The sequence below is a fragment of the Tursiops truncatus genome, chromosome 7, assembly GCF_011762595.2.
Source record: "Tursiops truncatus isolate mTurTru1 chromosome 7, mTurTru1.mat.Y, whole genome shotgun sequence".
Taxonomy (NCBI): domain Eukaryota; kingdom Metazoa; phylum Chordata; class Mammalia; order Artiodactyla; family Delphinidae; genus Tursiops; species Tursiops truncatus.
Window position 1 is genome coordinate 35,829,456 of NC_047040.1, and position 26,630 is coordinate 35,856,085.

The 26,630-nt window shown below is 38.6% G+C and overlaps 1 protein-coding gene across 3 annotated transcripts in view; it reads left to right on the forward strand.

Annotated features, from left to right (window-relative positions):
- The window catches only part of SATB2 (SATB homeobox 2), a 196,268-nt gene that overhangs the window by 67,292 nt on the left and 102,346 nt on the right, over positions 1-26,630 (forward strand). For all 3 annotated transcript variants that reach the window (XM_033859920.2, XM_073807435.1, XM_019939203.3), the window contains 3 exons: positions 11,371-11,497; positions 12,616-12,739; positions 26,474-26,576. In XM_033859920.2, coding sequence (XP_033715811.1) covers positions 11,371-11,497; positions 12,616-12,739; positions 26,474-26,576 — 354 coding nt within the window. The remainder of the gene's footprint in view (positions 1-11,370; positions 11,498-12,615; positions 12,740-26,473; positions 26,577-26,630) is intronic.

Below are 26,630 nucleotides of genomic sequence, written 5' to 3' on the forward strand. Positions count from 1 at the left end.
TTTACATTTTGAGGATCTTGTGTATCAATGATTCCTAGGGAATTTCTTAGTATTTATAATTAGATAATTTTGAAATTTCAGTACCTTGCTCTTAATTTTCAGAATACTTCCTGAATGAATTAGATTTATTTACTTATGTGGGTTATGCTAGGGGCTTAGTTCATATACAAATATATCTTTAAGGAGAGGAAATTACTTATTTGTGGAGGTATAAAACACTATATTTCTTCTATTTTGTGCTATGGAAATGCAAAATTGATCTGAGTGTAACTTACTTTTCTAATAATTGTGTTATTGTCTTTCATTCACATAAAATAATCCCTGGGGAAAGCCACTCTTAGCTAATAATTTTAATGTAAAGAAGTGATGAGCACAATTATATTTATTCAGGTAGCAGTCCATTAGTAGTCTGTAAGCAGCAGCTTTGTTATTTTAGTTAGAAGTGCAGTTGGCAGAATGATATTCAGTTAAAAACAATCCTGATTGAGCCACGTTCCCTTTTTTGGTTGATATGAAAGCCATTGTTGTTTTGCTCACCAACTGGCAGACCTTCAATTATCCTGAATTTAGAAGTTGTTTACTATACTTTGAAAGTTTAAAAATGAGCCCTCCTTGAGAAACAAAGAGCTGGGTGCTTGCCATTTTTAAATTTTTTTATAGAAAAGTAAAATTTTAATGAAAGAAAAATCAATCTACCAGTTCAATGTTGAGTTTATTTTCACAGTTTTGAAGGCTTAATGTGTTTTTTAAATGCTAGTAATCAAAGCCACCATTATTGGTCCCCAAAGTATTCGGGCAGTGTTTTGACTTAGAGTGTCAGAGCTGTGAGGGGGAGATCATCAGTAAGTCTCTGTGGGTGGGGTGGATTCCTTGAGAAGATTTGGTTTGAGGGTTTCAATCCCTCAGGCCTTTCTCCGTGGCTTCAACAGCTGTCTAGAATATCTGGTCTTCCTGGATGTCCAGGGTGCCAAGAGTGTGAGGACTCAATTTTCTACCTGTTGAGGGTTAACAGGATGCTAGGGATGGAGTCCGGGTAGGAAACATCAGTTGAACCTGCCAGGTGAACTAGTGCTGCCCATTGGCCATTGGCAGAGTGGCCGGCCCCCCTCCCTCCTCCCTCCCTCCTCCTCCCTTCCTCCCTCCCTTCCCCTCTCTCCTTCCCTCCCTCCCTTCCTTCCCTCCTTCCTCCCTTCCTCCCTCTTTCTTCCCTCCTTCCTCCCTTTCTCCCTCCCTTCCTTCCTCCGTCCCTCTCATATCTTTGTGCCTCCACCGTCTGCCAGGAACTGTGCTTACAGTCTAGTGAGGAATCGAGACAATAAGTATTTACAAGTACAGAGGATCTCTGGGATGCTTTGCATCAGAGGGCAGGGGTGAGATGCAGTTCCTGACATCCCTCTCAGATTGCAGCCACTCCTAAAGATGGTAAGATTTCCTGCTCAAAGAAATTAAGTGACTTGCCCCAGTCACTGAGAGAACAATTTCCAAGCCCAGGCTCTTTTGACTACGTCAGGTGACTTGCCATGTTGGCCAGTGACATTTTAGAAGATTCACGTTTTTGCTTAAGTAAAAACATTGTAAAAAATGTAATGCTTACCTCTTTTATGTTAACTTACAATTCATGGATGCCAGCGTATGTTTATGCAGCACTTTATAATTTTCAGTGCCATTTAGCTCATGTTATTTTATTATAATTACCATTTTGTGAGTCAGGAAGGGGAATTTTTGTTGGTGGTGGTTTTATTCTGGTTTTGCTTTTAAATCCCCATTTTATAGAAGAGAAAATAGGTGCCCAGAGAGGTTAAGTGAGTTCCCCATAGGTGCAGAGCTACAGCCAACGAGGTTCAGATCCAACACCAGACCTGGGTATCCTGATTCCCAGTCTGCTGCTCTTTCAGACAGAGTGGCTTTCTTGTTTCATGACGGTCATGCACACACTGTATTTTAGGCATCCTCATGCTTATGGGCCTGTAGCTAGGGTTGTATGAACAGTTAAACTGACACGGCCCTTGCCTTCTGGCAGCATATAATCTAAATAAGGTAAAGAGTTCCTGGAGTTTATGCCTATACAGGAAACCCTTTTCTTCTGCTATCACCTATTCTCCCCATGCCATATCCCACAAACTTAAGGAGGTCTGTAACTGTGTTACAATGCACTCCTAACTCTATTTGCCTTCTCACGTGCCAGAACTTTCTCCTTTCTCTTTGCTTATCCTCCTTGACAGTAGTGAGGGTATTTGCTGGTGAGTTGGAAAAACGGAATCTGGGAATCTCTTGGTTTCCTGCCCTTCTTCTGAGGAGAATCAGTGGATTGATCTGCTCCTTGCTCAGGGTCTCATTTTTACTAGACGCTTGGGCAGTGCTTCCCAAACCTGGCTCATCCTCAGCATCTCCAAAGATCTACTCTGGAGCTGCTGTTCCACAAGTCCGGGTGGGGCCCACAACTGCTCTAGGGATAAACTCGATCTTGAATGCTTTAGCCATTCACTTAATATGACCACCCTCAACAGGACAGTTTAGTCTTTACTAAACTGCAAATTCCTGGGAATGGGGAGGAAAAAAATCCATTTCTGACCTTCCCCTACCCTCCAGATCATCTGAAACTGTTCAGCCCATCTACCATGGGATAACTAGACATCCTGTCAGGGATAATTGTTAAGTTTGTACTACAGTTCGGTTACCCATTGATTTATATGGCATTTTTCTGACATGGCTGAATATTTTAGGGGGTTCAAATAGACCACTGTCGTCATTCATCACTATGTATGTTGTGACTATAGATCTACCTTTTATTCACTTCAAGAAACATTTATCTAATGAGAGCATACCTCATATGTATTGGGCCTTTCGCTTCTTTAGTGTAGCCGTTAAAATGGTGGTGCTATAGTTAAAAGTTTGGTTTGCTGCTTCTAAATACATTTCCAAGAAAATGGAAATCAAGGAACTATCAAAACTTCTTTGAATGTAAAATATCTGAAACCTGCAAACCATGTACATTTTTAGATTTAATAGTAGAGTATATGTGAAGATGTACTGAAAGTAAAAATTATTAAAATGTTCTTAAAGGAAACTCCCAAGAATTTAAACAAAACAAAACCCCTCCAAATTAATAGCAGTTGCCATTTTGTAATCATTATAGCTGTATTTGCTCCCATGTTTTGTAGTTTCTTAACAAATTACTGTGAAATTAGGTTAGTTGGAACATGAATAAATGTACAACATAAATGAGTATACTTCTGCCTTCATATTATATGGCAGCATTTTCTTTGATAATCGACATGCCCTCATAATATTGCCCTTAAGATCAGATATTATATAACCTTAAATTATAGGAAACAGAATATGCCTGAAGGACAATTCTGCAATATATAATTGGGAGCATGCAGTTGATAGAATTTCCAAGGGTGTTGAGCCCAGTGACAAGGTACCTGGAAAGCTGGGTCCTTAGGGAAAATTTGTTGCCACATTTGAGCTTCCATCTGAAAAAAATACATGTAATTAATTAAGATGGGAAATATTCATGCATAACTGTATTTTTAGATCTTCAGTGCATACTTCTTACCCCAGAGGATGCAGAAACAGTGGCTAAACCTAAGTTATGAATAGCATCTGCTAGAATATAGCAAAGCATGTTTAAAAGAGTATACATTTTCCCCTGTGTCTTTGATTATTCAAGATACTTTAGGGGGACAAATGCTAGAGGAAAATCTCTTTATGCAAATGTATTTCTGAGTTGAAAGGAGGAGAAGTTTGTTTGTGTTACCTGCCAAAATTAATCATTTAATTCTAAACTCTTTCAGATAATGATTAAACTGAGAACAATAATAAGAAAATATATACCAGATGAAATAGTTTTTAAGCAGTGGCAGAAGCTTAGAACTGATCACAAATAATTTCTCATAACGCTTTTCTTTCTCATTTGTCCTATTCCCCCATGTAATAGTTTTAAATGGTGCTCTTATGAAATAAATAACTAAACACCAACCATATTTTTTTCATATCCTGAACAATATTTTGGCTGTTTTTCAGAAGAATCGGAATTCTGAAAATTAAATAAAGGTTTCTAAAATACCAACTTCAGAAAGTTTTATTTAATTTGTGGAATAATTTTGTTCTCTTTTTTTTTCAATAGGGTCTTTATTAATTTAGTCTAGTTACTTAGTGCTTATATTAAATAATCTAATAAAAGTAAGGGTTATAACATAACGTTTCCCAAATGTGAAGCAGCATCTATTACATGAGACAAAAATCTTTATGCTGCAAAATGTAAAAACCACGTATAGAGTTACAAGGCATCAAATGGTACTGTATGTATTTTTTTAAGTAGAACATTTTTGTAGCATAAGGGGGTAGTCAGCTCAAGAAAAGATTGGCAGACAGCTGTGTATCACTATAGTTTATTCTGAAAGTGCTCTAAATTTCATATTTCAGTTTTTCAAGGCCAATAATATTCCTTATGATCAATTCTCCTGATACAGATATGATTTAAGATTAAAGTTAATGTCCTAAAGAGTAGAAACCTACCTTATTTGTGTTTGTCACTAATACCCAAATTGCTGCAGGTAGAGCTTTCTCTGTGTGTTTGTGTGTGTGTGTGTGTGTGTGTGTGTGTGCGTATTTTTAGATAAATTCATTTAACCAGTACAGCCTCAGTATTTATTCTGAATTGTCAAATCTTCTGTTTTGGTCCGGTGTTTTCTTTTGTATTATTATAAATACAGGATTAAGTGTATTGTAGGTTCCCAGACAAGTATGTTTTGAAGTTTCATTAATTTGTGTAAGTTATAATGGTACTTGAATAATGTAAAATGCTGGAAGAATGCTATTTCATTTACCATTTACTTTTCCCTCAATACAAGACATTTGAAATATAGATAGTCTTTAAAATAAAAGCTGAATATGTAGGAGTTTCAGTAAATTGTACTGGGGTACTGCTAAGCTGTGGATTAAAAAAGGAAAATATGTACACTTCAAAAACCATTTTTGTTTTGCCTTTTTTCTCTTTCCTCATTGAAAAGTCATTCCTACCACAGGTTTCACAATAATAACTACAATTTATGTCCTTATGCTGCTACAGTTTGACGATATACCACAGTCAGGCCACAGGTTAGAAACACAGGCTGAGTTATTATATACTGCTGGGTAGTGATTTCCTGTGAACTGATTTATGGATAAATAATTCTATGTTCTTATTATATAGGACAGTTTTTAATTTCTTTAACAAAGCATAGCTGAACAACAGAAAATTACACGCTATAGCATAGGGACACGACCACTCTGAGGAGGATAAACAGATGCGATCAATGTCATGAGTTCTCCTATTTTTAAAAGGGGCCTCATCAGCAGTTGGCGTATTGTGGAAATAATACCGCTAACCAGAAGCCCCAAGGCTTAGTTACTCTGAGACTGGGATTTTTTTTATTGATACTCTTTTGCTGAGATCTTTTCAGGGAGTTAATGAAATGTATAAACCCAAGCCTTTAGATATTAAAGCTAATGTCTCATTTTTTTCCCAGGCTGAGTTTTCATTTTGCTTTGAAAGTTAATGTTAAAATGCACCTGGAATAAAAGAAAATTATTCATTGAGCTGTTCTACAGGAATACTGCTGATATCTTGCTGGTTTCCTATATCTGTCTCACAGATAATTTGTGGGCTTTATCCTACAATATACCCAACATATACCTATTTTATCAGCATCTATCTGTATGCTACCACAAACCGTGAGAGCTGTTCTCTTGTACTTTATAGGTGATCTGTTGCAGGCCTTCATGAAATAAGTATTTCTTGTATTTGAGGTACAGGGGATAAAACTATCATTTTGGTTTATTTTAAGAATGGTTTCACTTAGCTATGTGTTTAGCAATAATAAGCTTCTCTACTCAGTTGTGAGCTCCATAATTACAGGGATAGTGTGTACTGGGTTATCTTTGCATCTTAGTGACTTATGCTGGAGACACAAAAGAAGAATTTGTTAAATGAATGATGATTAATGCTTAATACAAACCTTGTGATGTTTTATTGCTTATATTGTATTATCGGCACATTTTATTTATCACTCAGAAGTGATCGACTTTCTAAAAACTTGAATCAAATATTGATGAACTGTAACGTGTATTATCACCACTCTTGTTTTCACATAGTTAGAGGTACAAATGATATGAATGATGCATGTGAATTAGGCATCTACTGAGATGAGTATTTGGTTTCTTTGAGAGAGGCTATAAACTGACAAAAATAACAAATACATATAACACAAACAGCTATTGATATTTCTCTTTGTGATACATCCAGTCTGGCAGAATACTGCATTGAAAGAGTGAAAAACTGGTTTCCATTATTGCATCTTTTTAATTTTAGACAAAACTTGCCTCCATTCCCAACCTAATTTTATGTCACTAATGGGAAATTTACCTACAATTGCATTTTTTTATTTGGTCTAAAAGCATAACATGAAGAGTGGATTGGTCCTCTGTATTTTAGTGAACAGATTTGTCTAGATATAAGCAATTTTATTTATATTATGCTCAATTCAATCATGTTAACATTTGTATGAATTTCAACCCCCAAATAAAGGCCCATAATTTGGGACTCAAAGACCTTGACATTGCATCTTTAATAATCCTCAGCGCCAGGCATTTTGTAAATGTTCACAGATGATAAATTCTTTGGAAATAGGAAGGATGACATGGGAAACAATGTTTATGTCTGAAATGGCACTGTTGAGGGAGAAGATTTTTTTCCAGAGAAGCTGTCTCTTCAGGCCCTGTCACCGTTTGCTTAGTGGTCTCATATGTTCCTTTGTTTAACATTAAATGTCAAGTCCCTGCCCCATGTGTGACTGTGTGATTGGGCACTGGCACATGGGCAGAGCTGAGTAGAAAGGATATTGGCCCAGTAGTTAGAAAACTTGTCAGCTGAAGCCCTGGGGCCTGGTTCTGGCTGTCACCCACAGATGTCCTTGAAAACTCACTCTTCTCTGATCTTCACCTCACTTTCAGGTGTAATACTGACCGCCTTCTCTCCTTGTGAAGATGAACTAATAGTTTGGAAAAAAACGCTTTGTAAACTGTAAAGTAACATAAAGGGATATTGTGATAAAGTAAGCTCCTTCTAAGATACACAAACTAACCAAGAGTATTTACTGTGCAGCTGTATAGAGAAAGGAATTACTTCAGGCTGGGTTGATGAGAGTTGGAATTATTCGTGGTGCAGAATTTGAAGAATGTGTACGATTTCTAGAAGTGAATGCATGGGATCAGTACTCCAGACAGAGTGAGAGTGTGATATATATTCAGAGAAGAATTGGGAATTGCCATTTATTGAGCATGTACTGTGTGCCTGGCTGGGCTTGAGTGTGTGTGTGGGTGTGGGTGTGTGTGTGTGTGTGTGTGTGTGTAAAGTACTGTGTAATCATCATTAGTTTTCCTCATATTTTGATTGGGGCTATAAAACCTACTCATGGAGTGTGAGCATTAGAAATAATTCTGTATACCTATAGTTATGCTGCTTTTATTGAGATTTCTCCAGCACTGCAAGTCAGATATCCCCAGTGGGAACATAACCTCTCTTCCTTCTTTGTTCGCCTTCACTGTACTAAAGCATTTCTTGGGGTCTGTATCCCTCCTTAGAGGGAGCCAGGAAGAGGCTGTCATAGTTGTTAGATATACCTGTTTGGATTATTTCAGCTCTTTTTTTTCTCCCCTCAGAATGCTTCCCTTTTTTAATCCACCTGAATTCCAGTATAGGTTAATCATCCTAAAGCTTTGATGGTGTTACATCTACACCCAATAACTTTCAAAGATCTATTTTCCCCTAACTTTTACTGAGCACTTATTGTGTGCCATCCCACTGCTACATTCTGATTCTCATTTTAAGCCTCATGGCAACCCTAAAGAGTAGGCACTGTTATTATTCCCATCTTACAGGTAATGGAAACCAAGCCTTAGAGAGACCAACTAAATAACTTGCCCCAAATCTTGCTGCTGACAAGCAGAGGAGGCTGGGCATGGACTCACCTCTGACTCCAGGCCTTGCTCCTGACCTCTGACCCATACGGTGCGTTACTGAGTTGGGCATCTGAGGCCTTCCAGACTTGGAACCAAGATCTTTTCCAGTCTTTGCTTCTGAAGTGCCTCACACTTGAACCAGTATGACTTTACAGGCTACTAAGAAGAGCGAGTGATTGATGTACAGTCTTCCTTTGTGATTTAAAATAATGAGGGCCTTTTATAGGCACTTGACTAAATTAAAGATTAAATGATATTGAAGTCATCCCTGAGTAAATATTTTTGAAATAAATTGACTGTATCTTTCTTTTAGGGAGCATTAAAAGATGTCTAAATAATTACTGTAAATGATTAATTGTTGGGATTAATGATATCCAGGCTCTGTACTAAGGGCTCTGCATTCAATCTGCACAATATTCCTATGAGGTCAGTACTTTTATTGTTCCATTTTACACATGAGAGGACTGAGGCATAGAGAAATTCAGTAACTTGCTACAGTTACATGGTTAGTAGGTGGAGGAGGCAGGATATGAACAGAGGCAATTTGACTTGGAAGCCGGAATTCTTTGTCACTATGGTCTACTGCTTCCCGTTTTGATTTCCTCAATTAACACTTGACACCAGCCCAAGAAATATTTTTGTCTATTTTATATCAGGGAAGGAGGACTGTATTTCCAAAGAGGGTTATTAATACTTTAGACAGAGACCTTATTTGGAGGAAAGGTTTATTAAAAAGAGTTACTCCAAGTCCCTGCCAGGCTGGAGGAGAGCAGCCTCTGGACATCACTGTCCTACCAGATCTGGTTCCTGCAGACTCTGGTAGGTAGTTGAGCAAAGAGCATGACTTCTAGGTGCAGGTTAGTCAATATGGTGCGAAAAAGAAAAAGCACACGCACTTCCCATTGCCTGAAAATAGCACGTGTCAGCAGCTCTCTTCCAACATGTAGAAACCACCCTGTAGCAGCTGCTCCCTGTGGAGGCATTAAGTGTTGTGAAGACACCTGTATGTGTCTAATTCCAGCCCAAACAAGTCTCCTTCCAGCTCATCAAGGTGGGGAGAGAATTTATCTAAATGGAGATTACTATTTTCAATAGAGTGACTTGTCTGTCATTTCCTGTAGAGATTCTTCCCCCTCCACCTTTTTTTTAAATTGAGGTATAATTTACATACAATAAAACATATGCATATTAAGTGTTCGGTTACATGGATTTTGACAATTTTCATACCCGTGCAACCACCAGCCAAAACTAGAAAATCCCCTTTATGTCCCTTTCCAGTCATGCCCCTGCTGTCTGGAGGTAGCCGCATTCTGACTTCTCATAGATGAGTCTTGCCTGTTCTTGTATTTTATATAAGTGAAATCATTCAGAGATATTCTGTTGTCTCTGGCTGCATTGTGGTATAAACTTACAGCGAAACACTCCTCAACAGTAAAAAGGATTGAACAATGACACACACAACAGCATGGATGAATCGCCTCTAGAGTTATGCGTCAAAGTTTACAGGATTCATTTGCTTCATGCTACCTTCATATTCTTAGTAACCAAAATGACCCACAAAATTGGCTTCTTCTACTTGCCTATGATAGTGTGCAATTGCTGACTTCATTTTTTTCTCCATCTAATCTCTTATAATAAAATATCATCTTTAGAAGATGGTCAGTTTATACTCAACTTATGGGCTATCACGATAATGATGTTTTAAGGGGATTAAAAATTGTGGAGTGATTTTTTAAAAGAAGGAACTATGTTAGACATGTTACATGGTATCTTTTTAGTACTTTCACATGTCAGAAGGAGTAAAGGAAGCAATGAAGCAGACCCAGCCTCTCCTGGATGGCTGTCCAGTGGGCCCTGGATGTTCATTTTCATGACTACTACATGCTGTGTGCTGTGCACTTTTCATTGTCATGAGAGAGAATGTTAGGAAAACTATCCCCACAAGAAAACAGCTTTTCTTGGCAAGTGAAATATGACTTAAGGAGCCAGAACTGGAGACATACGGTACTATGAATGAGAGCTGTGTTACTTTACTGGATCTGAGTCCAGGCACTATTTATACTGCAGCATATTCAGCACCAGATTGTTAAATCTTAATACTGAAACAGTGCATCATTTTAATATTTTTGTTCTGTTTATTCCCTGTTTTCAAGCATTATGTCAAGCATTGCGCATTCATTGATTTCATCTTGGACAGGACGTGTGCCCTGACCAGAAAGTTCATTTCCTATTATTGAAATTTCGGCCCATAGCTGTAAAGCAGCATTTTGTGAAGCTTTTAAAAGTTCACTTGCGTATACAGGTGTTCTGTCTCTTTGGTGATAAAATATATTTTTTGAAAGAACAGTGTAGTTGGACTCACCTGCGTTGTCAAAAATAAAAATAAAAATGCTGTTTCTCTCCTATCACTAAAACATAGCTGTTTTGGATATGGGACAATTTTTGATACCCTGGGGACCATTGAATTTTTCACAGCATACAAATAAAATGTTTGTTACTGTGTTGTTTGTGAAATGGGCTTCTCTTTATTTTTCTTCATCTATGTTATATGCGCCCTGTGCACCAGATTAGATGGGTCCATCTTGTGAATAACTTAGCATTTTCACCACGTGTTGCTGAAGCTGTCCCATGAGTCTGCCCAAGTTTGACCAGGATTTTTATTCTCTCTCCATTTTCACGAGTGTTTACCATATGTAGCAGGAAACCCGCAGGGACAGGGTACCACTGTCACTGTAAAAAGAACTGAGGAATTAAAAAAGAAAAAAAAAGGAAGTTGAAAGCATCTCTGCTATTTCTGATCTGTGGTCAATCATTGTGCTATGGAAAACAAGCCCTGTGCCTCGTGAAATGTGAATCTGGAAGTGAACTCTCACTGCTTCTTCAGCTCCAGATGCTATTCGCACTGGGGTTCACACCACAACCAGGATGTGACTGTGTGTGTGCTAAGCCCACACACAGGAATTTTCTTGTACAATTCAAAACCGAATCTTATATTTACTTAAGCCTTGCTTTTTTTTTTTTGTCTATGAAATCAGCAGTTCGGTATATTTAGCATCAGTCTTAAGTTAGACTGTGAAACAAGACTTTGGGGGAAGGAAGTAACCGTATGGTTTTCTAAGTAATTTAAGAAAGAGGAAAACATAAAAAAACTGATTGTCCATGATTAAACCTCATCCTTTCATTCTCATCTTCCTGTATAGTTAACTCAATTGTCAGCCAGAAAGAGTCTATTGCACTGGGTTGTAAAATATCTCTGAGTGGGCCTTGAATGTTGACTATTGGATGACCTTCCTAACATTGAACAAACAATGGGAGGGTTTAATAAATAGCAGATATGTGTTTATTATGTTTTTCTTCCCTGTGCAGGAATAATCAAGCTTGGGAGGTGGAACCCTCTCCCCCTCAGTTATGTGACAGATGCACCCGATGCGACAGTGGCCGACATGCTGCAAGATGTCTATCACGTTGTGACGTTGAAAATCCAATTACAAAGGTGGGTGTCTCTGAACATCTGCCCTTCCTAACTCTCAGAGCTGCTCCGTTGATCATAGAGTCGCTACAGAGATCAGCTCATCCTGTCTTTGTTAATTTCTAGACATGGGATGAAATGAAAAAAAAAAAGAAGGGGGGGGGGGCGTCACCAGGCATCTTTATAGTCCACATTCCAACTGTTTTATGTTTTGTTTTCAGAAGCAGTGAAGTGGTAACCTAGGGGAAGCTTGATAAATCATTAAAAATCTGCAGCCTTTAAAGGGGAACTTTCCACAGCCCCTAATTTAATGAGTCCTCTGGTTAAATGCTTAGCACATAATATTTGAAGAATAAACACCTCTGCTGTTTCAGGCTTGTGTTTGAGGGGTGAGTTTGGTGCCCTTGTAGCCTGCTTACCAAGAAGCTGCTGGTACTGGACGCCTCTTGCTTTCCTCTCTGGTGGCCTGCAGAAGTTCTGGGGATGATTTCTTTTTTTCAGATACAGCATGCAGAACAAATTATGCTCTAAAGAATCTAGAGTTTCTCTGCAGAGTCTTGTATTGTAAAGTGCCAGCAGCTCATGTGATTTAAGGAATATTGTCCTTTACTGTAAAGGTTTTGAATCTACCCCTTTTGGAGAATTTACACTTTAATAGGGACCCACCATTCCTGTCCTTGTCTAGGAATGCTTTAATGTCTTTTCTTCAGTTTTTTGTTAGCGAAGTGACATCTCTGGATTGTTCTATGAGGGTGAAGGGTAGACCTTCAAATTTGATGAAGCGTTTGTTTACATTTAACCTTAGGAATGTCCAATAATTAAGTTTAAATTGTGGAAGTTTATAATCACACTGTCATGCCATTTCTATCAGTAGACTGGAGAAATCCTATTTTAAAAAATTGGCATCTCTTCATATCCGAAGTGACCAGTTTTCTCAGGCTAGTGTGAGAACCAACTGAAAGAGACCGTGATGGGCTCTGTCAAGGTCCTAGAGAAGCAGTTTTGCTCCCTTTCCCTCATTTTGGGCCCACATTCAACCCTGTTCTTTGGTGGTTCTCCTAATGCTTCACAGGACCCAGGGGTGACTGCTGTACTCTGCATTTAAGGGTTTGCATGTCACTCATTCTTGCTGTGTTTTCCAGTTGTTCGAAGTTGGAAGACTTGCCTGCGGAGCAGTGGAACCACGCCACGGTCCGCAATGCCTTAAAGGAACTGCTCAAAGAGATGAACCAGAGCACATTAGCCAAAGAATGCCCTCTCTCCCAGGTCAGTGTCTTCAGGAGAAATGAAGAAGCCAAGGGTGGGCTGTCTGGCAGGAGGGGCACACCTGCTCAGACAGCTGTCTTTTATTTTATATTCACACTACATCTTAGGTGGAAAAAAATATGGAGGTTGTGGTGCTTTTTTTTGTAGAGGAGAACTTATCACTTATTGAGAGCTCTGATATAGTGGGAGTCACATTAAAACATTTTACACTCACAGTCTTCTTACACATGTCGTAGGAGGTAGATATCAGTGTCTCCATTTTATAGATCAAGAAAACAAGGCTCAGAGAAGCACTTTACCTGCCTAAGCTTACTGAGCTGGTTAAGTGGCAGGTTGCAACCCCAGCTGAGACCTCCCTTGCCAAAGCTCAGGCTTCAAATCACTGTGTTACTTGGTCAATGAAATGGGTCAGCCATGCCAGACCCGTCTTAATTTGTTTTTATTTGTTTATTGAGCCTTTTCTAGGTCTAGCAGAGAGAGATGATCTTTGCATCATACACGCTTGTAGAGATTTGGGAGTGAGTTCACCACATGAAAATGCACCACGAGAAAAAGTGATACTCTGTTTTTACTGAACTGATCATAAACTAAAACAAGCCACAAAAATAAGAGATTGAGAGGATCAAAGGGAGGAACAGCAGAAGAAAGGGCTCACGGTTCCATTTGTGTTCATGGGTGAAGGCCCCACTTTTTCTAATAAGATAATATTTTGGTGGCTATGGGGAGTGGCTTAGAACTGCTGTGAAATGAACTCAGGTTAACATTATCTAAAGCCATGAATGGAAATCCATTTTCTGGTGTGAGTTGCTACACTTGATTTAAGACAGTAGACTGACTACATGTCTGTCAAATTCAAGGGAAGATGACAAGAACCATAGAAACTTGATGTGTCCTGAGCTATGTTCCAGGATAATAGTCTTTGGGGGAAGCAAGAAGCCTAGTGGTTAAGAGCTTGCATTGTGGAATCAGTCAGATCTGGATTCGTGTCCTGGCTTACAAGCTTTTGTGACCTCATCTTTATAAGCCTGTTTCTTTGTATGTAAAACCAGGAGAGTAATAGTTCTAAGTCATATAATGAGGAGTAATGAGATAAATCACATAAATTCTTGGCCTGGTACATCGCATACAGTGATACTCCATAAATAGTACCAGCTGTTATTCCTGAGACATGATATTATTGGTGTGAACGGAATAATTTTTATATGCGTCTTGGAGGGTGTTTTAGAATTTAGATCCTCGGAGACAAAGCCTGCTATTAATATTTTTGCTTCCAGAAATTCAGGACGGCATGTACCTGAGTGGTAGATTGAAGGGGACACCATCAGTTACATCCCTACTTTTGTGCTTACAGCTTTCACATAGGCCATTTCAATACCTACCTGTAGGTATGTCCATAGGTGCTAAAGCTTGTTGCTAGAATTTTGATTTATTCCAATGTGATTGCTTATGAAGTTCTAAAAATAAATATTTTGAATTATTCTGATCATATACAGGGACTGGATAAAGAACAATTTAGGGAAAAAAAATTTCAATCATTTCTCCTAAATTTTACGATTAGTCACAATTAATTTTCTCTTGGATTTACTTGAAAGTCAAATTGGGCTTTGCCTAGAAGTGGACAAGCTCCTAACAATATCACCAATTCAGAATTTTATCCAGGGCTTTTGAGGCCTATGGGAATTTGGTCAGAATTGATCTATTGTGATTATTAGGTTTGGTTATAACTATAAAATGTGGCTAGAGGGACAGCCTGAGTGGAAAGAACCCACATTAGGGGCTGAGCACCCTGAGCTCTCATCTCAGTAATTTTTTTGTTTGTTTTTTTGGCCATACCACGTGGCTTGTGGGATTGAACCCGGGCCCCGGCAATGAAAGCGCTGTCCTAACCAGTGTACCTCCAGGGAATTCCCGAATCTCAGTTCTTTTATGTTGAATATGTGATCTTGGGCAAGCCCCTCCACTCTCAGAGCCTCATTAAACTCGTCTGTAAACTGGGCATGATTGTATCCACATATGTCACATAATTTGCAGGGTTGTCTTGAGATTCAAATGAGAACATCTTTACCCCTGCTGTAAAAATCCTCTTTTCTCCCCCATTTTCTGTTCTCATTGCTTGCCCACCTAGTTGCCCAAGCAGCTAGTTGCTGTTACTGTCATATTAGATATAATGGATTCTATCACCGCTGTATCTAAAATCTTCCTCCTTTGTGCCATTGCCTTGTTTAGACTTTTGTCACCTCTCATGTGAAATATTTTCAGTCATCCCGCATCATAATCTTTCTCCTGCCACCTGCTTCTCCAAAGCTAACATTGTGCCATTTCCTCATCTACAAGCCTCCAGAGACTCCCCCTGCTCAGCCTGTAGGAAGAACAGACTGCATAGCATAGCTCATGTATACCGTCAAGATGCCACTAACCTGATTTCCCACCAGTCGCCTTCCTCCCTCTACCTACATCCACTCTGTGCTCCAAACCATGCAACTAATTGTTCTGAAACATTAAACATTGCTCAAACTTCACCAAAATATTCCCAAGGGTGGGAGCAACCTAATTAGTACCATCAGCACTTCAAGTCTGACAAAGCAACTTCTTATGTTACTTTTACAATTCATGAAAAGTAATACACAGTTTACTCCATATACCTGTGTTTCTGCTCTTTTTAAAAATGCCATAAAAATCGCTTTACCTGTGAAATTATTAACCTCCCCTGTGCACATGAGAGTAGTCCTCAAGGGAGGTGTGCCATGTTAATCTGGGGCTTTGCTGGCCCCTGCACACAATGATGGTGACCTCAGAGTCCTGCAGTGTGACACTACCTTGCTTTTGCTATGCCATTTCTCTCGGCTAGCCTGCGCTACTCTCTTCTGCTTTAGGAAATCTTTCAAATTCCAGCTGGAAAGTCACTGCTGGTGAAGAACCCTGACCTTCTGATTAAAGTAGTTGCTTCTTCTGCTTTTAGTAGCCTTTTGGACACACCCCTGTCACAGCACTTATCACAGCCTGTTGTCAGTGTTATCTGCCAGTTCTTGTCCCTTACTGAACTGCCCAGATAGCAGAAGCCATCTCTTATCTCTGTGTTCTCAGCATTCAGCACAATGTATATCTTCCATGTTGTTGTTACTCTAACTTTGGCCCAGTTGAGCTTTGGGGCTGGATATTCTTAGTGGTGGGGGAATGTCCTGTGGTCCTGTGTATTGTGGGATGTTTAGCAGCATCCCTGATCTCTATCCACTAGACGCCAGTAGCATCCCCCCTACCCAAACCCCCCGCCCTGTGACAACCAAAATATCTCCAGACATTGCCAAGGGTCCTTGGATGGGAGGAAAATCACTCTTGGTTGAGAGCCACTGCTCTCTAATGTATTAATTTAATAAATTCAATATTAAAATGTTTTAGAAAGTTTTGTAAAATGTAAAGTTTTATTATTTCCAGTGTTCTTGGCAGCTCTAAAATGTTTTGAACGAGAAACAGTGAATACAGTACTTTGGTGGTTGATGCCCAGTACATTTTCAATCAAACGGGGGCTCAGTTCTGTTGCTTAGATATGGAGGAGATTTGATTGAGGCTTCCGGTATGCTGTGTGATTACGGAACATCTCACTGGGGGAGTCCTTCTCAGCCAGCGTGGGCATGTAATGTGGGCACCTGAATTAATCCTATGGCTGTTACCCTGAAACGTTCCGGATTATTCACTTAAATTGCATAGCTGGATTGCATTTTGGTGTGGAGATAAGCTCACTCATTTTGTTGGTGGTTGTCATAGAATAGGTGCGTACATTTTTGTTCAATCTGTGCAGTGTGAAAAAGAATGAATTTTTGTTCTGAGACAGTGAAACAGTAATTTAAAAATGTATTTTACCAGCTTTAGTGGGGTCCCAGTTAGGAGTCAGGTACTTTACAATGGGCTGGGGGTACAGTGGTGAGGATGAGAGAGATGAAGCTTTCAGTATAGGAAGAAGAGAGTGGAGCACCAAATACTACTTACTTTAAAGCAGAATGGTAGATTATTGGGCTATCTAAAATATTCTCAGTTCATGAGTAAAAGATGCCTGCTTTTAACATAATTCTCCCTTACTACCCCCAAGCCAAACCATATTAGGTATTTCCTCACTTAGGTTGGGCAATTGCATAAAAGAATGATTCAGTGGCTAGTATATATTTTCTTGAACATCCCAGTGGTCTACATTTCAAAAGAGCAGCCTTGAAGACAGAAGGAAAGAGTGGAAAAGTCCATAAAAGGGCAACAATTGTAGGCTGAGGCATATATATTTAAAGGGAGGGAAGTCATGATTTAGCTGTATTCTGTCTGGCCAGGTGCTTGGAAAGTATAGGTTGTGTTTGTGTGTCTGTGTATTTATTTTTGATTTCACCTTTCAAAATGTGTTTAAGTGCTGACAGCCTCTTCCTTTTCCTCTGATGTCCCCCTGAGTCACCACTTCCAGCCTATAGTCTGTCCCAAGCATCCTAATTTCCTATACTTTAGACCCAGGTCTCCCTTATTAAAATGGTCTCTAACTGTTCCAATTTGAAAACATTATGAACACATCTTTCTGTGGCTCACTAATTTTTTTTACTGAAGGAAGAGTTAAAAGACAAAACCCCAGGTCCTCAGGGTTTCAATCCATTAAACTAAGAAGAGCTAACAGTGCCAGCCTTGATCACCTCATAGGTTATTAGGATGATCCAATAGAATGGCAATTTGCAAATGTAGGCGCACCTTCCAGCGTCCCCCTGCCTCCCCTCCTAACTTTATCTCTGCGACACTAGACATGCTTTTAAAAATTTTTTTTGTGGTAAAAATACATAACATGAAATTTATCATTTTAACAAGTTTTAAGTTTACAGTTTTTAAGTTTACAATTCAGTGGTATTAATTACATTTACATGTTGTACGACCATCACCCCCCCTGCCCCCACCCCGATCTATTTCCAAAACTTTTCATCGCCCCAGACAAAAGGTCTGTAACCATTCAGCAATAATTACCCATTCTTCTCTCCCCCAACAGCCCCTGGTAACCTCTATTCTGTGTTGCGTCTCTATGAATTTGCTTATTCTAGATGTCTCATAGAAGTAGAATCATAGAATATTTGTCCTTTTGTGCTGGCTCATTTCACTTAGCATACAGATACGTTTCTAAAACAGCTCTGTCCCATGCCCCTAGTTGAGGTTTTATTGCCATATATTTGAGGAGCAAGATGACTGATGGGAGTTTTTGAACTGTGAAAAGGTTACTAGATTTCCAGTATGATGGTGATGTAGTGTTTATATAGTCTTTTAAAGACAGAGATTGTAAGATAATGATTTCTGTCATCCTAGGCAAGTCTTGCCCATTTGGGGATCATTAAAGGAACAACTTAAATGTACAATATGCCAAAATAATGAGGCAGTGAAATCAAGCAGCCACTTGGGTCAATAGAAAAGAACAAATTGATCATGCGCTCATCTACAGACAAGTGGCTGATCGACTGCCTGGACCAGTATTGTCTTAACCAGTTGCCAACTGTTCATTTCGTTTAATCTTAAATTCACGGATGTAGTGGGGATGCATCCTGTCCCGTGTGAACGAGGTGCCAGCTGTCCATTTCAGTTATTTTCATGCAAGGTTGTTTTAGATCATGGCCCAACCTCATGAACTCTCGTCAAAGAGGGCTCACAGGTGACAACTTCTAAATAATTTCCAGTGGGTGATTGAGACGACCATCTGAAATGATTGCCTGGAGAGGAGAGAGCTGGTGTCCACTGGCTCCACCTCTTCTGTGCTAGGCCTTCTATGCACACCAACTCTGAATCCTTACAGCCTCTGAGGCAGGTATCAGTATTCCCCTTTCACAGACGAGGGTGCCCCTGTCAGACAAGCAAACCATTCGTCAGTCCCCTAGGGGAGGAGCTCTTGAATCAGCCCAGAGGAAGTGTTTCTTTCAACCAGAATGGCAAAAGCTTTCCATTCTGATAGTATAACTCAGAAATGGGGATGGAAAGGGACAGTAGAAAGTGGCCAAGTACCATTAATTTCTCATGATAAAGTAATTCCTCCAAATTATTTTTTTCCCTTTCCTATAACCTTAATTGGAGTATCATTATGATCTCATGTTTAATATGTTATTTAACGTATTACCAAGCAGAATGACAAGGCTGAAAACAAGCAAAGAATGCATATATCATTCATTGCCTGCATCATGCTCTGTCCTCTGTGTTCAGGTGGGAAGGGGGGCCGTGAGATGCCAGCTTCTCCCCCTTCTTCTTGCTCAGACAGGGCATTCTCACCTATGGACCATGTAACTATTCACTTTGGTTTTAAAATGTTCTTTTTTACAGTGAGTGTATTATGCATCTGAAGTTTAGCTACTCTTAGTATAATTTTGCTGTTCAAACAAATCTCACTAAGCCAAAGGAAAAGTGGTGAGAGATACACAATTATTTTATCTTTCTTTTTTTGGGGGGAGGAAAAGGGGATGCTCAGATCTCTGTCTTTCCAAGTATATTGTACAAATCATCTTAACCTGTGTTTATTGTTTTGCTTTTTCTATTAAGTTTTAAATTGCCTTTAGGTTCCTTAGCTTTCTCTGATTCTACACTTCTTAACTCATATAAGGGGCTGAAACTTTTTGTTTTATTTTTTGTCACCTTGTTTCTTGCTTTGTCTAAAGCATTGGTTGCAGAATCCACTTGGAGCTTGTGCTAGCTGATGGAGATGGTGATGAACATTTCCCATGAAACTGTGGCCTGGTGGTAGCGTCTCTTTGTGGTGCTTCCTGATGCTATTTGACTTTGGGCAAGACGCTTCTTCATTCTGAGTTTCTGAGCCCTTGGTTTGAAAAATGCAACCATACTTATAATCACAGGTGACATCTCTTCTCTGGGCTAGTCAGAAACAAACAAGTGAGTTTAAAATTTGTCTCAGGAAGCTAACAGAAAATTTATTTTTCTTAGCTATAATTTCTACTTAGCTGTAATAAGTATTAGTAACAATACTATAATATTCTCTTGCAGTTGGCTTAGAGCAAATTCAAATGAGCTAATAAGCTTTGCAGTAACTAATTCTGATATATTTTGATTCCTCAAAACCTTATTTTATTAAAAAATAACTTTTAAATATAAGTGGCAGATGTGTCAGAGTGACTGCAAATGAGGAAACTTAGATTTTTATCCCCCATCTACATTCTTCATATTTAGAATTTCATGATTGATTACAAAGAAGCCTGAAACTTTCAAAAATTTTTCTGTAGTTAAGAAGGCATGTTAAACCTTCCTATTTATTTTAATACGTACTATTTTTCATAAAATAGCTTTGTCTACAGTCACTGTCTGTGTGCTGTTTATGGCTGTGACTAAGTATGAGAGGGGCTGCCTCGATTGCCCATCGCACACATCATCCTCCTTTCTTTCTCACATCCCACCACCATGAGAAGTGAAGCGTGCTTCCCAAATGCAAAGTCATTTTAATATTATTAGTCATTTAATATTAGCCTATTTAATTATAATATAAATATTAATATTTAATAAAACATAGTCCCTTTGTTTAAGTGTTAAAAATAACAGCACACATATCTTCTGGGTTATTTGAATCCATATTACTTTATATTAACATGGATACTGAGGAGGTGGCTGTATTCTGGATTGAAAAAGTGACTCATATCATGTTCATTTATCAAAAAGATGGAGGTATTCTAAAAGGCCAATTGTATGGTTGCTCTTGAATGATTGGAAAACATAAAAGAGCAATGTAGACTACAAAATTATATACATATTTTAAAAAGCAGTGAATGGAAATTAGATATTTTTTGGCAGGGTGGTGGGTGGGAGAGATTTTAATTATTACTCATCCCATTTTGCAGCAACTGTATCTCATCAGGTCTAAGATGCTACTGATTGTAAGATGCATCCCAATTTCAGTGATATTAAAGTACAGTCATCCCTTGGTATCCCAGGAGATTGGTTTCAGGACCTCCATGCGGATACCAAAATCCTCAGATTCCCAAGTCCCTTGTATAAAATGACATAGTACCTGCATATAACCTGCGCACATCCTCCCATATACTTTAAGTCATCTCTAGATTAAATGCTATGATAATAGTTGCTGGGGTGTGTGTAGAAAATTCAAGTTTTGCTTTTTGGAACTTTCTGGAATTTTTTTTCCCAAATATTTTCAATCCACAGTTGTTTGAATCCCTGGATGAGGAACCATCCAGGGATACGGATACGGAGGGATGACTGTATTTTTAAAACGTGCCTGTAGAATGGATGCGATGTGGTAGATACAGATTCTCTGTGCTCCAGGACCTCTGGAGAACACTATTACTTGTAGAGTAAAAGTCAGCATGTGCGGGGTCTGTGTTAGTCCCTTTCAATTTTGTTTATAATGAATTAAGTTTTGATGTTTTGAAAGTAAATTGACATAACATTAAGATGACCTTGCAGTGTGCGTCCAGAGTATTCTAGCGAGGCCTAGTGGTTCAGACTCAGGCTTTGAGAATACAGCAGTCTAATTTAGGGTTAGAAAATGTTCATAATTGAAACTGTAATGGTAAGACATAACATGACCTTTCATCTTAAATATCCCCAAGATGTACCTCTTCTGTTTTTAAAGCTCTCTCAGGTTGAATTATAAAAATTTGTATCCGTAGAGCTACTTTAAGTGTCAACTAACTGTAAAGACCTGCAGGGAGTTAATATGAATAAAAGGTGCCACAAATTTGAAGAGGCATTTCTGGTGACTAAAGTTTCTCATGTTATAGGAAACTGTCTTTATTTGCTACCCAGATCCTTTGCTCAGTTCATAGCTTAAACCTATTTATTTTTTGTTCTGTTGTCAGCAGAGTTAGAAACTCACTTAGAAAATATGGGGAAGAGAGCAAACCTGACTGAGTCTTTGGGTAGCCAACTCCTTTATTTTCCAATTACCTTTAAATTATTATTATTATTTTATTATATAAGTTTCAGATGTACAGCATTTACTGTTTGACATCTGTGTATACTACAAACTGATCACCACCACAAGTATAGTTACCATCCAACACCATACAGTTGAGCCCCTTCACCAATTTCAGCTACCCCAAAACCCTCCTCCCCTCTGGTAACCACTAATATGGTCTCTGTATCTATTAGTTTGTTTTCATTTTATTTTTTTTAAGATACCACATGAGTGAAATCATACAGCATTTGTGTTTCTCTGATTTATTTCACTTAGCATAATGCCTTCAAGGTCCATCCATGTTGTTGCAAATGTCAGGATTTCATTCTTTTTTATGGCTGAGTAGTATTCCTCGGTGTATATATACCACATATGCCAACTCCATTTTATTTATCATTATTTTTTTATTTTTATTTTTTTAACATCTTTATTGGAGTATAATTGCTTTACAATGGTGTGTTAGTTTCTGCTTTATAACAAAGTGAATCAGTTATACATATACATATGTCCCCATATCTCTTCCCTCTTGCATCTCCCTCCCTCCCACCCTCCCTATCCAACCCCTCTAGGTGGTCAGAAACCACCTAGCTGATCTCCCTGTGCTATGCGGCTACTTCCCACTAGCTATCTATTTTACGTTTGGTAGTGTATATATGTCCATGCCACTCTCTCACTTTGTCACAGCTTACCCTTCCCCCTCCCCATATCCTCAAGTCCATGCTCTAGTAGGTCTGTGTCTTTATTCCTGTCTTACCCCTAGGTTCTTCATGACCTTTTCTTTTTTTTTTCTTAGATTCCATATATGTGTGTTAGCAGACAGTATTTGTTTTTCTCTTTCTGACTTACTTCACTCCGTATGTCAGACTCTAGGTCCACCCACCTCACTACAAATAACTCAATTTCGTTTCTTTTTATGGCTGAGTAATATTCCATTGTATATATGTGCCACATCTTCTTTATCCATTCATCTGTTGATGGACACTTAGGTTGCTTCCATGTCCTGGCTATTGTAAATAGAGCTGCAATGAACATTTTGGTACATGACTCTTTTTGAATTATGGTTTTCTCAGGGTATATGCCCAGTAGTGGGATGGCTGGATCATATGGTAGTTCTATGTTTACTTTTTTAAGGAACCTCCATACTGTTCTCCATAATGGCGGTATCAATTTACATTCCCACCAACATTGCAAGAGGGTCCCCTTTTCTCCACACCCTCTCCAGCATTTATTGTTTGTAGATTTTTTGATGATGGCCATTCTGACCGGTGTGAGATGATATCTCATTGTACTTTTGATTTGCATTTCTCTAATGATTAATTATGTTGAGAATTCTTTCATGTGTCTGTTGGCAATCTGTATATCTTCTTTGGAGAAATGTCTATTTAGGTCTTCTGCCCATTTTTGGATTAGGTTGTTTGTTTTTTTGTTATTGAGCTGCATGAGCTGCTTGTAAATTTTGGAGATTAATTCTTTGTCAGTTGCTTCATTTGCAAATATTTTCTCCCATTCTGAGGGTTGTCTTTTGGTCTTATTTATGGTTTCCTTTGCTGTGCAAAAGCTTTGAAGTTTCATTAGGTCCCATTTGTTTATTTTTGTTTTTATTTCCATTTCTCTAGGAGGTGGGTCAAAAAGGATCTTGCTGTGATTTATGTCATAGAGTGTTCTGCCTATGTTTTCCTCTAAGAGTTTGATAGTGTCTGGCCTTACATTTAGGTCCTTAATCCATTTTGAGTTTATGTTTGTGTATGGTGTTAGGGAGTGTTCTAATTTCATTCTTTTACACGTAGCTGTCCACTTCTCCCAGCACCTCTTATTGAAGAGGGTGTCTTTTCTCCACTGTATATTCTTGCCTCCTTTATCAAAGATAAGGTGACCATATGTGTGTGGGTTTATCTCTGGGCTTTCTATCCTGTTCTATTGATCTATATTTCTGTTTTTGTGCCAGTACCATATTGTCTTGATTACTGTAGCTTTGTAGTGTAGTCTGAAGCCAGGGAGCCTGATTCCTCCAGCTCCGTTTTTCTTTCTCAAGATTGCTTTGGTAATTTGGGGTCTTCTGTGTTTCCATACAAATTGTGAATTTTTTTGTTCTAGTTCTGTGAAAAATGCCAGTGGTAGTTTGATAGAGATTGCATTGAATCTGTAGATTGCTTTGGGTAGTAGAGTCATTTTCACAATGTTGATTCTTCCAATCCAAGAACATGGTATATCTCTCCATCTATTTGTATCATCTTTAATTTCTTTCATCAGTGTCTTATAGTTTTCTGCATACTGGTCTTTTGTATCCTTAGGTAGGTTTATTCCTAGAGGTTTTATTCTTTTTGTTGCAATGGTAAATGGGAGTGTTTTCTTAATTTCACTTTCAGATTTTTCATCACTCGTGTATAAGAATGCCAGAGATTTCTGTGCATTAATTTTGTATCCTGCTACTTTACCAAATTCATTGATTAGCTCTAGTAGTTTTCTGGTAGCATCTTTAGGTATATCTGTGTATAGTATCATGTCATCTGCAAACAGTGACAGCTTTACTTCTTCTTTTCCGATTTGGATTCCTTTTATTTCTTTTTCTTTTCTGATTGCTGTGGCTAAAACTTCCAAAACTATGTTGAATAAGAGTGGTTACCAACTCCTTTTTAAATGAGTGTGAACCGACTCTAGTGTAAGACCATCTGGTGATGAAACCAGCAGAAGCCCAGATACTCATTTTCTTGCCACATAGATTGACACTCGCCACTAACACAAGAGTGTTAATGAAGATGCATCTGGAGCAAAGACAAAGTAGGAAGTCCAGGGACTGGGGGAAATGTGGATTATCTGAGACCAGAGTAATATGGATTTGTGTCCTGGTCTTATGGGCCAGGAAGAGTTGAGGGGCAGCTCCAGGCAGTACTAAAAACACTTCCCATTTTAATCTGCTTTCTAGATCACTTTGTGATAGAAGGTTTAGCTCTGGCTTCTGCCATGGCTATGTATCTTATGCCTTTCCAGAGGGTAACATTCATACAAACAACGTAGAAAGATGACAAGTACATTTGCAGTTATTCACATAAACCAGAGTAGCTGGTGCATCTGTTATTAGGCTGCTTTCATGTTAAATTTTTCATTATTTTGACATTTCAGTTTGGCATTTTTAAATTTCATCTTTGTCCCTTTTCATCTGTTATATTTCAGTGACTCAGATATCCCACATCAGAACTGTGTTAGACACAAGGGAGAGAAAAAAAAAGAAACAGACACGGTCCTCGAGGATCTCACAAACTGGGACAGAGAGAAAAGCTCAGCCCAGAGAGGGAAGGAACTAGCCCAGCTAGCCAAGAGTCTTCTTTACTCCTCTGTTAATAACATACAAAAGCAGAACCCTGCCTCAGGAAGATTAGGATTCCATTGAGCCTCTAAGGCAGCAGGCAAGGCTCCAAGTTCTGGGATACACTCAGGTGATACTGGCTCTTTGTGTTCTAGGGCTGTGTTCAGATCCTCAGATTAAAAGAGTTCTCTTTACTATCTCCCCTTAGAGAACCGAGTTGTCATTTAGAGATCAGCAACTGCAGGGAGGATAGCCATCTGCTATATAGAAAGAACCAGAGGTTTCTGTGAATTGAATTAGGACCTCCCTCCCCCATCAGTACTGCATAGTGATTAAAAAAGAGGGAGTCTGTGGGCTTACAGAGGAAACTGTCTTAAATGGGAGTCTATGCAGGACTGTCTACTGGCATTTGAACCTAAATAACTTGTCAATGCCTTGATTTATTGTTTTCCTTTTTATCTTGACTAGTTTGTCGAAATGACATTAGAAGTTCCAAGATTTCCCTCAACTGTTCCGTATCTGGGGAAAACTTTTTTAAGAAAGATGAGATTTCAAGGCAGGATATAAAGCCTTACGTAGGTCATTTGGATCTCTTGACTCGTTTATGTCCATTTGTTTTTAGACAGAATTTGCAGAAATAAAATCTATGTATAAAACATACACATGTACTGTCACAGTCATTCAGGTATAAGTTAACATCTGCCACGAATGTTGGTCCAAACATGCCATATTGACTGAAAACATATCTCTGTATGAAATTGAATTCAAGGTGTGCAGTTATAATTTTTAATTTTTCAGTGGTAAGTTAGGTTATGCTCCCTTTCTCTTTCCTGTTAACTGCAATTTCAAACAAATCAGCTAAAGGGTTGAGCTGAGGAGAGAGAGGAATATGAAGAGCAAGAAGGAATCAGGTACTTAAACACTCAAAGTTTTAGCTTTGATGCATTTTTGCTTGAAACACAGAACAAGTGTTATGTTTAGTTTCCCCTGCTCTAAAATAGCACTGTTAATTTTTTCATTTGGTGATTTTCACACAAGTGCTAATGACACGTTTCTATAAATTATATTAATTTAACTTATCTCCCTAAATGTTGTTCTGTAGCGTGTAGCACGGATGTTCTCAGACTCTTGGCTGTGTAAGCTTGTTGCAGTTGGAAGCGGAACAGAAACATCTGAGAGGCATTATTTGGATTACAGATGCAGGAGCATCTGATCTCACCTTTTGCTCGGGTTCCTAAATCACACGTGTTCTTTCCCTTTGCATTCAATCTGTGTGTCCTGCCCCCTCCATCTTTGACATTGCTCCAGGGTTGGTTTTATGGAGAATGCACTGTCATTGTACAAGTTAAAGGGATAGTAAGTTTCGTTAATCATATTTAATAATTTAGTTTGCAGGAGGGTGACTGCTTCAAATTTAAAAGACAGAGGAGATTGGTATGGACTATAATGTGCCCTTTCTTGTCCCTGAAAAGGAATACTCATATTTATGGAAAAATAACTATTTTTTTTTTCTTTACAGAGTATGATTTCATCCATTGTAAATAGCACATATTATGCCAACGTGTCAGCAACCAAGTGCCAGGAGTTTGGGAGATGGTATAAGAAGTACAAGAAGATTAAAGGTAAACTGACTTTTATTTTTGAAGCCTATTTTCAGTTTCTTAGGTCAAGGAGTT